This window comes from Cucurbita pepo, chromosome 3 (genome assembly GCF_057944985.1).
Source record: "Cucurbita pepo subsp. pepo isolate OVF chromosome 3, ASM5794498v1, whole genome shotgun sequence".
NCBI lineage: Eukaryota > Viridiplantae > Streptophyta > Magnoliopsida > Cucurbitales > Cucurbitaceae > Cucurbita > Cucurbita pepo.
The window spans coordinates 16,786,486-16,799,783 of record NC_141800.1 but is presented as its reverse complement, the minus strand read 5'-3'; the positions used below and the strand labels follow the sequence as shown (position 1 = coordinate 16,799,783).

At 38.2% G+C, this 13,298-nt stretch overlaps 3 protein-coding genes and 1 non-coding gene across 4 annotated transcripts; 1 reads left to right on the top strand and 3 right to left on the bottom strand.

Moving 5' to 3' along the window:
* Nucleotides 1–360: 360 nt before the first annotated feature.
* Nucleotides 361–1,709, top strand: LOC111790297 (AT-hook motif nuclear-localized protein 20; the record flags this gene model as incomplete). Its single annotated transcript, XM_023671158.2, has 1 exon — nucleotides 361–1,709. A coding segment is annotated over one exon (858 nt), but the record flags the coding sequence as incomplete, so codon positions are not given.
* A 1,743-nt stretch (nucleotides 1,710–3,452) lies between these two features.
* TRNAG-GCC (transfer RNA glycine (anticodon GCC)) lies at nucleotides 3,453–3,523 on the bottom strand. The gene has a single exon. It is a non-coding gene; the product is annotated as a tRNA-Gly (tRNA).
* Nucleotides 3,524–4,089: 566 nt separating this feature from the next.
* Nucleotides 4,090–7,789, bottom strand: LOC111790143 (ethylene receptor 2). The gene is made up of 3 exons (XM_023670974.2): nucleotides 7,112–7,789; nucleotides 4,923–6,825; nucleotides 4,090–4,794 (listed from the first exon to the last, which is right to left on the bottom strand). The coding sequence occupies exons 2-3, from the start codon at nucleotides 6,687–6,689 to the stop codon at nucleotides 4,252–4,254; spliced, it is 2,310 nt and encodes a 769-aa protein (XP_023526742.2). The 5' UTR covers nucleotides 6,690–6,825; nucleotides 7,112–7,789; the 3' UTR covers nucleotides 4,090–4,251.
* Nucleotides 7,790–11,392: 3,603 nt separating this feature from the next.
* On the bottom strand, nucleotides 11,393–12,386 carry LOC111790148 (uncharacterized). The gene has a single exon (XM_023670978.2). The coding sequence runs from the start codon at nucleotides 12,151–12,153 to the stop codon at nucleotides 11,629–11,631; it is 525 nt and encodes a 174-aa protein (XP_023526746.2). The 5' UTR covers nucleotides 12,154–12,386; the 3' UTR covers nucleotides 11,393–11,628.
* Between the last annotated feature and the right edge of the window lie 912 nt (nucleotides 12,387–13,298).

Genomic DNA, 13,298 nt, shown 5'->3' with positions numbered 1-13,298 from the left:
TAGGTCACCCCTTCCCACGCGCACGCCACTCACCAAACCCTAATTTCCAAGAACCCCTAAAAGCAGTGCTGATCATCACACCATTTCTTTTATAATATATAAATATTATAAACAAAGACTACGTTTTCCACTTATATAAATAAATAAATAAATAAATAAATAAATAAATAAATAGATGAATCAAATAATTTAATTTGTTTGGTTGTTATAGGCCCAAAATTTGCACAATATTATAATCTCTGGGTTTATTCTTATTTCTCTGCTACTCCTCCATTCCATTTTCTTCTCCTCTCTCAGAATTAATCAATTTTTTTTTTTTTTTTAAAAAAAAAAATTTAGATTGAGGGATCGATTAATTGAAATCTGGCGAATCCTTGGTGGACAACGCAGGTGGGGCTGTCGGGAGTGGATCATCATCACCCCACAGCAATCAACTCGCCCATTTACAAACAAAGCGATGAAAACAGCGGCGGTGGAAGCGGCAGTCGAGACGACGACGACGACGACGACAACAACCGTGACGAGCTTACAGAAGGGGCGGTCGAGGCTGGAACTCGAAGGCCAAGAGGTCGTCCACCTGGATCTAAGAACAAACCCAAACCGCCTATCTTCGTCACGCGTGACAGTCCCAACGCCCTAAGAAGCTACGTCCTAGAGGTCGCTGCGGGGTCTGACGTGGCGGATTCCATCGCTCAATTCGCCCGTAAACGCCAGCGTGGCGTCTGTGTTCTCAGTGCAACGGGTTTGGTTGCTAACGTCACTTTGCGTCAGCCCGCTGCCCCTGGCTCCGTAATGCCACTCCAAGGAAGCTTCGAGATTCTTTCTTTAACCGGCGCGTTTTTACCTGGTCCGGCCCCACCTGGGTCCACTGGCCTGACCGTTTACTTGTCCGGCGGTCAAGGGCAGGTTGTCGGCGGTAGCGTCGTTGGGTCGCTTGTAGCTGCTGGACCCATTATGGTAATTGCTGCTACTTTTGCTAATGCGACATATGAAAGGTTGCCTCTTGAAGATCCCGACGACCATGAAGTTGGCAGTGGCTCCGCTTCACACGGCGGTGCGAGAAGCCCACCGCCGGAAATTAGAGGCAGTGGAGGAGGGCAGATGGGAAGTGGGATGCCGGAACCGACTTTGCCGCTCTATAATTTACTTCCGGATATGATGCCCAACGGAGTTCAGCTTGGGCACGACGGGTACGATTATGTCCGGCCACCCTATTGAAATTTCAAATCATTTAGCCTAACTAGACAAAGAACATGATATGATTATGATGATCTATTCAACAATTAGGGTTGCTGATGAAAATTTAAAAAAAAAAAACAAAAAAAACAAAGAGAGAGAGAGAATTAAAGGAGGGATGTTTTCTTCTTTGTTTTCTTTTTTTTTTTTTTTTTTTTTTTTTTTTTAGTGATTGGGATTGATAAATAAACAAGATAAATGGGTTGTCTTTTCAGTTGTGGTGTGTTTTTTCTTCGCTATTTTTATGTTATGGCTAATACATAATTTGATTTGAGATTTGTAAAGCATTACAAGTTGTATTTAATTCTAGCTATTAATTTCTACATGCATTATAATTACAATGTTGTTGTTACTTTTCATTTGCATTCTTAGCCATGTTCATACAACTATACTTTGGATGTAATGAAGTTGAGTATTGATTGAGGGAGTTGAATTTGTATACTTTGGATGTAATGAAGTTGAGTATTGGTTGAGGGTGTAATAGTAAATGAGTTGAATGGAGTCCAAGTCTAAATGAGATTGATACTGAGAATATGATGATTAAAAAAAAAACTTAATTGATTGATAGGAAGGTTTGAATTCTCACCTAACATATATTTGAATATTTAAATTGGAAGAGAAACGCTAATTAAATACCAATAAACGACCCAACACAAGCTGACAAATGAGAAATGACAAAATGAAGCAAACAATTTGAACGAAATTAAAGTAGCATTGTATCACCGAACTACTTTTCGTCTATTTCTATTCGCATCCAATGAATTAACTAAAGATGATACAGAAATTAAGATGATATATAGAAACACAAGCTGAAAGATGATAGATTAGGGGTAGCGTCGGTCAAGCAATAGGAAGATGGTGAGAAGATGGTGAGTTTGATTAGGGTATGGTGTTAAAATGTGATTACAATATTATATTAGCAAATAGGGTTTAGCATATATTATCATCATGGATGACCTCAATATCTCACCAAACCATTTGATTAAGCTTGATTGTTGTACCCAAATACATATATATATATATATATATATATATATATATATGGATATTAATAGATATGGTTTTCCCTAGCCACTTGTTTGAGCATTGACTGTGTTGAAGATATGCATTAATGTGTGGGGAAGAAGGGATTTGAAACATCCAAAAAGCAATCCCAATTATGGTCAAAAGGAGATTGGATAGAGATGAAGAAACAGACATAAAAACTTGATTTCATTTACTTTAATTTGTACACTAAGTTTCATTTCATAAACACTTGCCCCCCACCCCTTTTTGCAACCCTAATCTAAAATTATTGTATATTGAAAGCCGAATGTAGCCCATTAAACCAAAACAAAACTAATGAAACACACACCGCCCAATTGGTATGGTTAGTGGGACACCCTTTGTTTCGCCTTTTCCTTTCAAATCCATCAACCTTGCTCATTACTACCTTCTCTCCCTCTTTATTTATTTTATTGGCTTAGTTGACAAATACATATGATTCTATATTTGATTAGAGACGGAAGAAAATTAGAATTTTTAGTTAATGGAAGAATATTATCGCATTATCGTCTTGAGTTAGATGAATATGTACTATTATGATAATAAACATAAAACGAATCAAAGTAGATTGCTTCAATTTGAATCGTGTTCTCTATTATTTAGGAATATAATATTGAAATTGAAACCACTAGTAATATGAATTTTCAGGTGTCGTGAAATTTTTTGAATGTATGTGTCGTTAATTCTATCGATTATGTTGATTATGAAGCATGTTAAGGGAGTTAAGGAAGAAATTTGGAGGAAAATAATAGAGAAATGAAGGGTGTAGAAATGGGAGGGAATAGAATGGAAGGGATATTGATGTGACAAAATGATGCTTTGGAAAATTGCATAGCTTTTTTTCCATTAAAGTTACAAAAGAAAAGTAATATTTCCTATTTTGCAAAAATCCAATGCCCAATCCTTGCGAGGCCCACTCCCTCTGTTTCCCCTTTCCACAAACGACAAAACATATTCTCTCCTCCCACGTGTGCCCCTGACCCTGTCCCCACTATGTTTTTTTTTTTTTTTTTTTAATTTTTCTCCCACGTGCGAGAGTTGTTGCTGCTTCTGTCTGTGTCTCTGAATGTCTGTCCTTCACCTTTCTCAACTCAGCCTTCTTTCCAAACCAATTCCCTTTCTCTTTTACCCCTAAACCCTAAACAGCTAAAAACAAAAATCGCAAAAATCGATGCACCAGCCGGGAATCGAACCCGGGTCTGTACCGTGGCAGGGTACTATTCTACCACTAGACCACTGGTGCTTGTTGCTAGCTCAATCATTTAATAAATAAAAAAAAATATTTTAAGGATGCAATAATTGAGTAAAAGTCGATCGTGATGGATTAGAAAATATCAAATTGAATTCCACGTTTTTTAAAAAAATAAAAAATTGTCGTGTTCTTTATATGCATCATCCATTTTACCTACTCATTATTTATTTATTTATTTATTTTAAAAATAATAATAAGAACGTTTTTCTTTCCCATTGTTTTGGTTGATTTCATTGACGCAACATAAAGAATTATTATTAATTACTTAAATATTTTAAGATGTGAATTGCATATATAGAGTGAATGATTCTAATAAACTTTAGTTTCCATTGGCCTATTGGGTATCTAAGAAAGAAAAGAAAATAATAATATAATAATAATAATGTGGGCTGCCAATGCAGTTTGTGGGCCTATGTCGTAAAAGCCCGCTTAGATAAAGGATGGATTGGAAGGTAGTAGATCCAGCCCATATGGTTACTTCTGAAAGGGCTTGAAGCCCAATAATGTGTGAATAGAATCCAGGACATAAAAAAGTGAGAGCAAAGTAGAAGGGTATATGAGATTCAGAAGAAAATTCGGTTCCATTCATCCAATTTGTTCCATTTCTTTGCAACCTAACCAAAACAGAGTGGCCCCAACAACAACTATTCTATACCATTTTCACTCTCTCCCTCTATCAACATAATAATAATACTAAAACATTTCATCTTCCTCCCTCCTCACACAACCTTGTTTGCTTGCACCAATGCCCGACGTATCTCATGGGCGATTCCTTCCAACTGAACTGGTTTTCGAATCACGCCGTTCATCCCGATCTGCACGCATCTCTCCCAGTCTTCACCCGCGCTTGCTGTTAATGCAATGATCACTGGCCTCTGATTCTGGCTTCTAAACTTTCTGATCCTCGTTGCAACTTCAAAACCATCTAATTCTGACATATGAAGATCCAACAGCACCACTTGGATTGATGAACCCCCCGGTGCCATCACTGTTAGACATTCATATCCAGAACAAACAGCGATCACGTTGCACCCCAACTTCTCCAGCATTTTTCGTGTTACAGCTCTGTTCATATCGTCACCATCTGCTAAAATAACTTGCAATCCTCTGAAGATGGAGTTGGAGTGTGGATGCTCAAACGACTCGCCAGTCTCGGGCATGGCCACTGCTATGGAGGGCCGGAGTTGAAAACGAAGAACCAGTGCCATGCTTCGTGTAAATCCTTGAGGATTAGGGATTACCCATATATTCCCTTGCATCAACTGCCAGTAATAAATCCCCATCAACAAAATTTACAGTTTAGCAGAAGAAATCCAAAGCTTCAAAGTGCAACATCTGTAGTTTCAATGAAGTTCAAAAGAGAAGGACAAGGATTATACCGAGAACTCACCTTAACAAGCTTCTTGCAGATGGTAAAGCTCAAGCGTTCCTCGGCTCCGTCACTGGCGTATCTCCCATCACCGGAGACCACATTCGGTATAGAGCCCTTCAATTGAGAATTATTCTTGTTTATCCCAACCTCAAATCTGATAAACACATCCCCATCAGAAGAGCTCTGTCTCCAGTTACCCCATCTTTGGTCATTCCTTCCCTGACTTCCACTCTCAGCCACAACCCGAAACAAAGCGTATCCTCCTCCTTGGTTGTTGATGTCATTTAACAATAGGCTACCAACCATATGCAAAAGCACCTGAAAAACCCTTCTTTCATCGCCCATGACATGATCGGGCAAAGACCTCTGAACTTCAAAGGAAAAACCAAAGCCCTTATATGCACACAAGCACTTGGCAAGACAAGCTGCCTCCTTTATCATTGAATGTAACCTAAAGGATCTCATATCCAACTCCAACGGAAATCTTGCACTATCCTTAATTGGGTCTTCCATAACATCATCTATCAATGTAGATACAACATTGCCAGTTCTCACCATTGCATCGAGTATAATTCTTTGGTCATCGTTCATACTCTCATTCTGCAACATCGAAAGCAAACCCATGATGGAATGCATAGGTCTCCTCATCCCATCACTCATTACCTTCTGGAACGAGTTTCTAGCTTGGCTTGCCATCAATGCATTCTCCTTGGCCTGCTGCAGTGCTCGATTCTGCTCCGCCAGTTTCTCTCTCATAAGCTGGGACTCCTCCAGAAGCGCGGCATGGGAGAGAGCTACGGCCACCTGGTCAGCAACCACCTTTATTATCTCAAGTTCCTGGTTACTCCAAGACCTAGGTTGACCACCAGGGAGAACTAAAACCAAAATTGCATAGTAAGTCGGAACTATCTCAGGAGTTCCTCCCTTAAAGTTGGAAACACGAAGCATCGGCATCCTAATCGCTGCTGCCGGTCCCCGTTCATCAGACTCACCGCAGTTAGCAACAACAAGTGCTGAATTAGGCCCAAGAATGTTCACGCCATCGCTGCCCTTGATTTTAATAACATCAGAATCACTTATTGGTATAGAGACGTTGTATCCATTTGAGAAGCTCCTATCTTTCAGCTCATGAGTCAAATTCATCACTGTCTTGTTCTCATTGGGCATCCAAACTGCACAGTAGTGCAAACCCAAAGTTTCAGACAACTCAAACATGGTCGTGTAAAGTATGGTATGTCGATCGAGCGATTTGCGGATCTCTTGGGTAAGCATCCGAACGTGTAAGCCAGCTTCTTTCTGCTTCAATATCATTCCAACTTCTCTTCCTAGATCCCTTGTCTTCTTCTTCAACATAAACTCTCTCACCTTCACCTTGAGAAGCAAAGGAATGAGTGTGATGAGGGTTATAGCAGTAGCACATGAAACCAGAGCGGTGAGGATTTTGAAGACAGTGAGAGCTAGCATTAACTGGAAGGAGTGGGGGCCATAAGTCCAGCCATTGAGCAAATGGGTCAATCCACATAGAACAATGAAGGCAATGAACTGAAATAGAACCCATTTGAAGGGTACATTGGAGCAACTAACGAAATAGAGAAGCTCAATAGGAATGGAGAAGTAGGCCACAGCAATCAAGAAATCGCTCACACGCTGACACTCCAAAATGCTCTCGATGCTCCATAAACTACCCTCATCATCACAATTACATCGCGAAAATCCGTTGTCGGCAGCAGAAACAGATGCCAGTAATAACAAAATCAGAAACCCAGATGGCAATGCCTTGAACATTGCATCCAAAGCCCAAAATTCTTCAATCCATTTAAGCCCAAAAATCGAGACACTCAAACCCCAACGACTTACCGATAACGGGGTCGCACTTGGCCTCAACTATAACAACAACACACGCATCTCCAATTCCCATTTCCTGGAAACAAAATACAAAAACCAGAGAACCCACATCAGCCAAGTGGAAGATTGTCAGTCCTCATTCAACCTAAGTATGAGTGTGCCCTTCTTCCTAGAAACAAAACCCCCCTATCCCCCACCCCGATTTAAACTTCCCCATCGACGTTCCTCTAAGGTAAAGAGAAAATCAACAGCATTATCAAGAAATTAGAAACCACACCGACGAACCCTCCAGCATCAGAGAAGTAGAAACGATAAGGATGCAAAATAGAAAAAAGAAGATGAAAAAAATATAAAATAAAAACCTGAAGAGGGAAAAGCAAGAAGTCGCCAATACATCAGATTCCATTCACATCCAGGTTCAGATCTTAGCATTCCAGCCCATGCAGAGAGGTCAGACGGTACGCAATCCCATCTCCCTCATCCATTAATCCAATCCATCCCAGCTTCCGTCCATTTAAACCCAACCCAGCAACCCAGCAAACAGAAACCGAAATGAATCAATCAATGAATCCCAGAATATGTGTTGTTCCCCAGAGTAAGTGATTAAGCCAGGAGAGAAAGCACAAATTTATGTTGAAGAGAAAAAACAGGATTACAAGAGAAAAGCAAGGCAAGCCACGAGTAAGAAGCGATTGAAGACACAATTGACAGATATGAAAAGAAAAAGGAAATCAGATCTTGTTTGAGAGATGAGTTGTAGAGCTTATAGTATAGGCAGGTAGAATGAGAATGAGGAGTCGAAAAAAGAGGGGAAGAGAAATAGAAAAGAAGGCAAAGCCCTACACTCTTCTGTGTGTGATTCGCGAAGTGGGGAGTGATGGGGTTTCTCTCTCCCTGCCCTTGAAAATTCAAACACAGAGTAAAAAGGGTTTTGAAGAGAGAGAGAGAGAGAGGTGAAGAAGATGGGGAGAGAGAGAGGTAGAGAAGGAGAGGAAAACGCAGAGTGTTTGCGCCGTTGTTTCGGAAATGAGGAGAAGAAGGAAAAGGAAAACGAAAACGAAAAGGAAAGGAAGGAATTGAAGAAGGACAAGGAGAGAGGGGTGTGGGGCCCTGTGGGTGTTACATGAAGAGAACTTAGACGCCCTTCTGCTTCCTTATAAATCTCCCAATATATTTTTGTTTTTATATTTCTCTCTCTCTCTCTCTCTCTCTCCAAAACGCAACCTGCCCTTTTTTTTTTTTCTTTTTTTCTTTTAAATAATTATTATTTTATTATTTGCCACGTATGCTCCCCCCCTTCTCCCCCAGGCTCCTTTTTGGCCCAATGCCTTTCCTCCCTTCATTTTTGGTTTCCATTGGCCCAACCTTATTCTTTCTTAATTCCCTTCTCTCTCAGCTCTATTCCCATCCCACTTCCTCAACTTCAACATTCAATTCATAACTCATTTATTATTTTTTAAATATTTATCCAAATTTTAACCTTATCATTATACAATTTGAGTTGGATTGTCACAGAATAGACACGTAATATTATTTAATTCTTCATTTTATTATTTATTTTTGGATACCTACATTTACCCCTATAAAAACTTAACAGGGGTAAAATATACATTATATTTAGATAATGCAAATAAATGAAAGGGAATTAAAATATTTATAAAATTTGTTTAGGATAAATTGAGTTAAAGATTTTAAAAAAAGGTTTTGGCGGTGAGAGATGAAGATGGAGATGGAGATCCAAATCACATTCCAAAAATGGAAGCGTCCAAATCTGTATGTCCCGCGTTTTTTTCTTCAAGTGGTAGCCGATCCCGATCCCCTTCCCGCAATCCTTTTCCTTTCCATATAATTTTTTTTTTAATTAAATCTAATAACGATCCCGATCCCCTTCCCGCAATCCTTTTCCTTTCCATATAATTTTTTTTTTTTAATTAAATCTAATAATATATTTCATAATCAATAAGGCGGGACATGGAATACAATTTCGTCCCCAACTCTATTTATCTAACGAGAAAAAAAAGTAAAAATATCGATGAAATCAAACAGTGGGATTTAAAATGGATGGTTGTGTTGATGGAGGAACAAGAAACATCAAATTCATGCTCCACCATTTTGACAACTTATATATATATAAAAAGACATAACATAATCATTGTTTATAAGATTAGCCATTGCCGTCCAATTACTTCTTTGACCATATTTCTTGAATGTGGAATTTAGATGTCTCCATATTGCGCATTTATCACAATTTAGATATTTTGGTGATATATTTATTATTGGATTACTTTAATCAAATTGAAGTGCCCAATTATATAAACTACTTGTAAATAAAAAAAAAAAAAAAAAAAAAGAACAAAATTTATAATTTCATAAGATTAGGAAATATAGGTATTTGGGTTGTGGGCTTTACAAAACGGTTGCGTTTTTAACATTATCTTTACTTAAAATGAGAAAAAGAAAAAGAAAAAGAAAAAGGATAAAATTAAATTTGAATAATGGGTTAGTCAAAGTTCCAAAATTCTCAACCATGCACCTTTCCAAATTCTCTTCACCTTTTAGTGCATTCAATGAACGGTTCATCGGCCGTTGGATAATTTTAACTTCCTACGTTATTGTTGTTTTTTTTTTTTTTTTTTTCAAATATATAAAAATTTTAGCTTAAATTATATAAAATGTCACTGTTTTTCTTTTTAGTTTTATTATTAATTTAAAAAACGAGAGGGAGAGACATTGAATCAGCCATCACAACTCATTAAATGCCAATTTATTCCCACATTGATAATGATATATCCTTTCACACGTGTCATTATTTTATTATTTCTATTTTCCGCTTTTTCTTTTATTTAATGTTACGTTTAAATCAAACCCACACAAGTCCGTGGCCACAATTTTTCCCCCGAAACGCGTGTTGCCACTTTCTCTACACAAAAAAGAATTTATAATTAAATTAATTAAATTATCCAAAAAAAAAAAAAAAAATTAAAATTTCAAACACCACTTATTTCATGAATCAAACATTAGTTTTTTTTTTTCTTCTTAATTTTCATATTAATTGAGCATCCTAACATGGGCCAAGCAGTGGAGTTTGTGTAACCTTCATTCAAAATTATAAAATTTATGTTCGATATGCTCTAATCTAATCAGGTGAATTATGCTAAAATCGACCGAATTTGATAGGGAGGAGTGGGGGAATAAAGAAGAAAAAAAAGTAGTGGGGGAGTCTGCAAAAATGCACATGCAAATGCAACATCCCAACATCCCATGTGTAGGAAGTAAGAGGGTCCATTAGTGAGGGTTTGGGGTGAGAGGGGAAGGTTTGAAGGGTCTTATAGTGAGCAATGATCTTCATCATGCCACATATCCCCGCACCCATTCCATCCTGCATTAGGGTTTAGGGTTTCTTTCATGATCAAATCTTCTACCAATTGGGCCTTTAGAAATTTGAAAGAACAATTACGAACTTTTCTGTTATAAAATTTGGGCATTAAGTATTATTACGTCATAAAAGGAAATTTGTTAAAAAAAAAAAAAAGAATTTAAAGAGAAAAAAAACAAGGGATCCACTATTCTTTGGGCCCCTAATTTGGTGCTATGTCAAACGTTGTGAGTCCGAGGTAGGAGACGGGCCGACTGATGTGCAACGGCAGAGGATGTTTGGGTCTTCGGGCTGAGGGCACTGTCGGACGCTTTCTTTTACGATGTCCTCTTCGTCGTCCTTGGATGTCCCAAACTCGACAATAGATATATATATTTTTTTTTTACTGAAATAAATTCTCATACACATTCAATTTTGTAAATGGTGGACCGATTTTGGGCATTTATGGGAAATTGACACTTCCCATTTCCGAAACCAGTAAATGCTGGGCCGATTTTGGGCCATCACGAGAACTAAAACCCCTTCATTGGTCCCGCTCCTCGCCACATTCTTTTGAATCAATCTCCAACTTATCATCATCATCCATCATCATCCCTTCCTTCCTTCCTTGTACATTTCACACATTTTATTGATATCAGTTGTCACGAAGAATAAGTTCATATATTTACTATATATCTACTGAGAGGTTCGTAGATACTACTAAGCATTAATGTATTTTGACATTTATTTGGTTTATAATTCTTTTGATTCATCTCCCATTTTCATACATGAATCATTTTAATTTATGTATAACATTGATGCTTCTATGTCTATCTAAATGATTGTTTAGGATGGTTGAGATGCATGAAGTTTGGCTGAGTTTGTGTGTCATTTTTGTATTTGTTAAGTGATGATTGAGAGAGACTTTGTAGTAGTGTGAGAGTGTAAGATATACACTTTGTAAACAATTTGATTATTGAGATTGGTTGTGACCGTGGATATAGAGAAATTTTTCTCTTTGAACCAAGTAAATTTTTGTGCCTTTTTGTTTAATTTACTATTGTGGGTGTGTGAGTGTAATCAATCTTGCTTCGACTTTGGTTGCAACATTTACTACTCTAACATGGCTGCAAACTAATCACAAAGTCATTTAATTTAGAACTCATCTTCTAAATGCAAAAGTAACTTTAATTTGATTAGAATTGCAATTGATTTAATTTGATATTTTTTGGAGCGGGAAATCTTGGTTAGGAGAGTTTCAATTAAGTAGTGTATGAAGAGTGGAAAAGAAGAGGTTTTAATTTAACAATACTGAAGATTGTGTTTTTAATAGCTAGCTCTGAGAAAGATGACAAAATTAGACAGAGCCGAGCTGGTAATACAAAACATTTCAAGTAAACAAATTCAAAACCATGTTCCCCTTATTATCACCATCGCTGTACAATAAAACTTGAAAAATAACGCACCCATCTGGATCTCCTCTTCTTCTTCTTTGTCGTCGTCCGTCGTCGTCATCAGATTGGATCAGCGATATTCATGCCCGAGTCGAAGCTCCAAATCGACTTCTTCATTTTCCCAGACACCCCTGGTTTGATCAATTTGGAGGCTGAGATCGGCTCCGAGAAGCTCTTGATTGACGACGCCGGGCGATCTGATCTGGGGGTGAATAGGGAAGTTGGTGGCAGCGGTGTCAAAGTACATCCGGTAAGACGACGGCGGCTGCGGCGGCGGGGGGCAATAGGGGATGTTGGGTTGGGTGGAAAGGGGAGGGAATAATTGGTCGTTGGAATGAGGAGAAGAAGAAGAGGAATGAGTGAAATTGCGGTGTTTGGGTTTGGCACGGTCCTTGCGGTGGATGTTCATGTGGCCACCGAGGGCTTGAGCATTGGTGAAGCCACGCTTACAAAATGTGCACTCGTAGGGGCGTTTAGTGGGGTCATTATCGGCGTGGTGTTTGGGATGATGATGATGGTGATGTTGGCGTGGCGGCGGCGGGGGGTCATATTCGTCGCTGGAACTGTCGGAGGTCCCCTGTTTTCCAAAATCCATGCAAAATTATGTGGAGAAGAAAGAAGGGAATGGGTAAAAGGGGGAGTAGAAGGCGGAGTCTTTATACAGAGAGCAGAAAGTGGAAGGACGTACAGAGACAAACACAAAACATCTGCGTTTTCCATTGTGGCATTTATGGATGTTTGTGAGAGAGGGTTATATGGGATTGAGTTTGCGGGAGAAGGGTTTGTTTTTTTTAAATAGTTTGGGAGCCGGCTGTAGAAGAAAGAGAAGGGGAGAGTAAATTGGGGAAGAGATCATTCAAAATGGGAGTGAGTGCGAGATGAGTGGGAAATAAATGAGGGATACGGAAAAATGTGAAGCCCGGGTGGAGCAGAGGGGAACGTGGGCCAATCTGTGGGCGATGCATCCTGGGGCTTTGAGCTCTGCTCGCACTCAGGGTCACGAGAGATGCCCTTTCTAAACAGCAATCAATCCTCTTCTCTCCTTCATCTTTTACATGTGATTATAATATACTCCCCATTAACCCCCCATACCATACCATACCATACCATACCCCTCCTCCCTCTCCCAAACTCTATGCTTCTTCCATCCATCTCTTACCTACAAATTTCACTCCCAATCATTATAAATAGAGAACTTTCACTACCATTTAGATGAGTAAATGAATGATTACTGTATGTATATAATATATTTGAATATCTATCTAATAAAAATCCTAAACCCTGAATTAAATCTTTGCATTTACCTTGAATTTTGTAACGTATTTACTTTTTAAAATGAATTTTGTATTTAATAAATCCAACACTTTTGAATCTCTCCACATGAATAGATTTTAAAATTATAAATAATGAATAACTTATTGAATAAGAAAAAAAAAAAAAAAAAAATTAATGAGATGAGGAAATTTAGAGGTGATTGGAGGGAGGATGGGGCCCACAGAGAGGAGCAGTTTAAAAGAGAATGAGTTGATTGTAACTTACCTATTATTTTAATTATGGAAAATCTCCACCTTACCATATGTCTTCTTGCGTCGCACTTTATTATTTTTATTATTTCTTTTTTATTTTCCAATATATTTTAAAACTTTTTAAAATATATTTTTCCTCCCATGTTAGACGGCCGCTTGAACTGCCAAATATATTTACAAAATTTATTTTATTTCAGCTATATATATATATGGA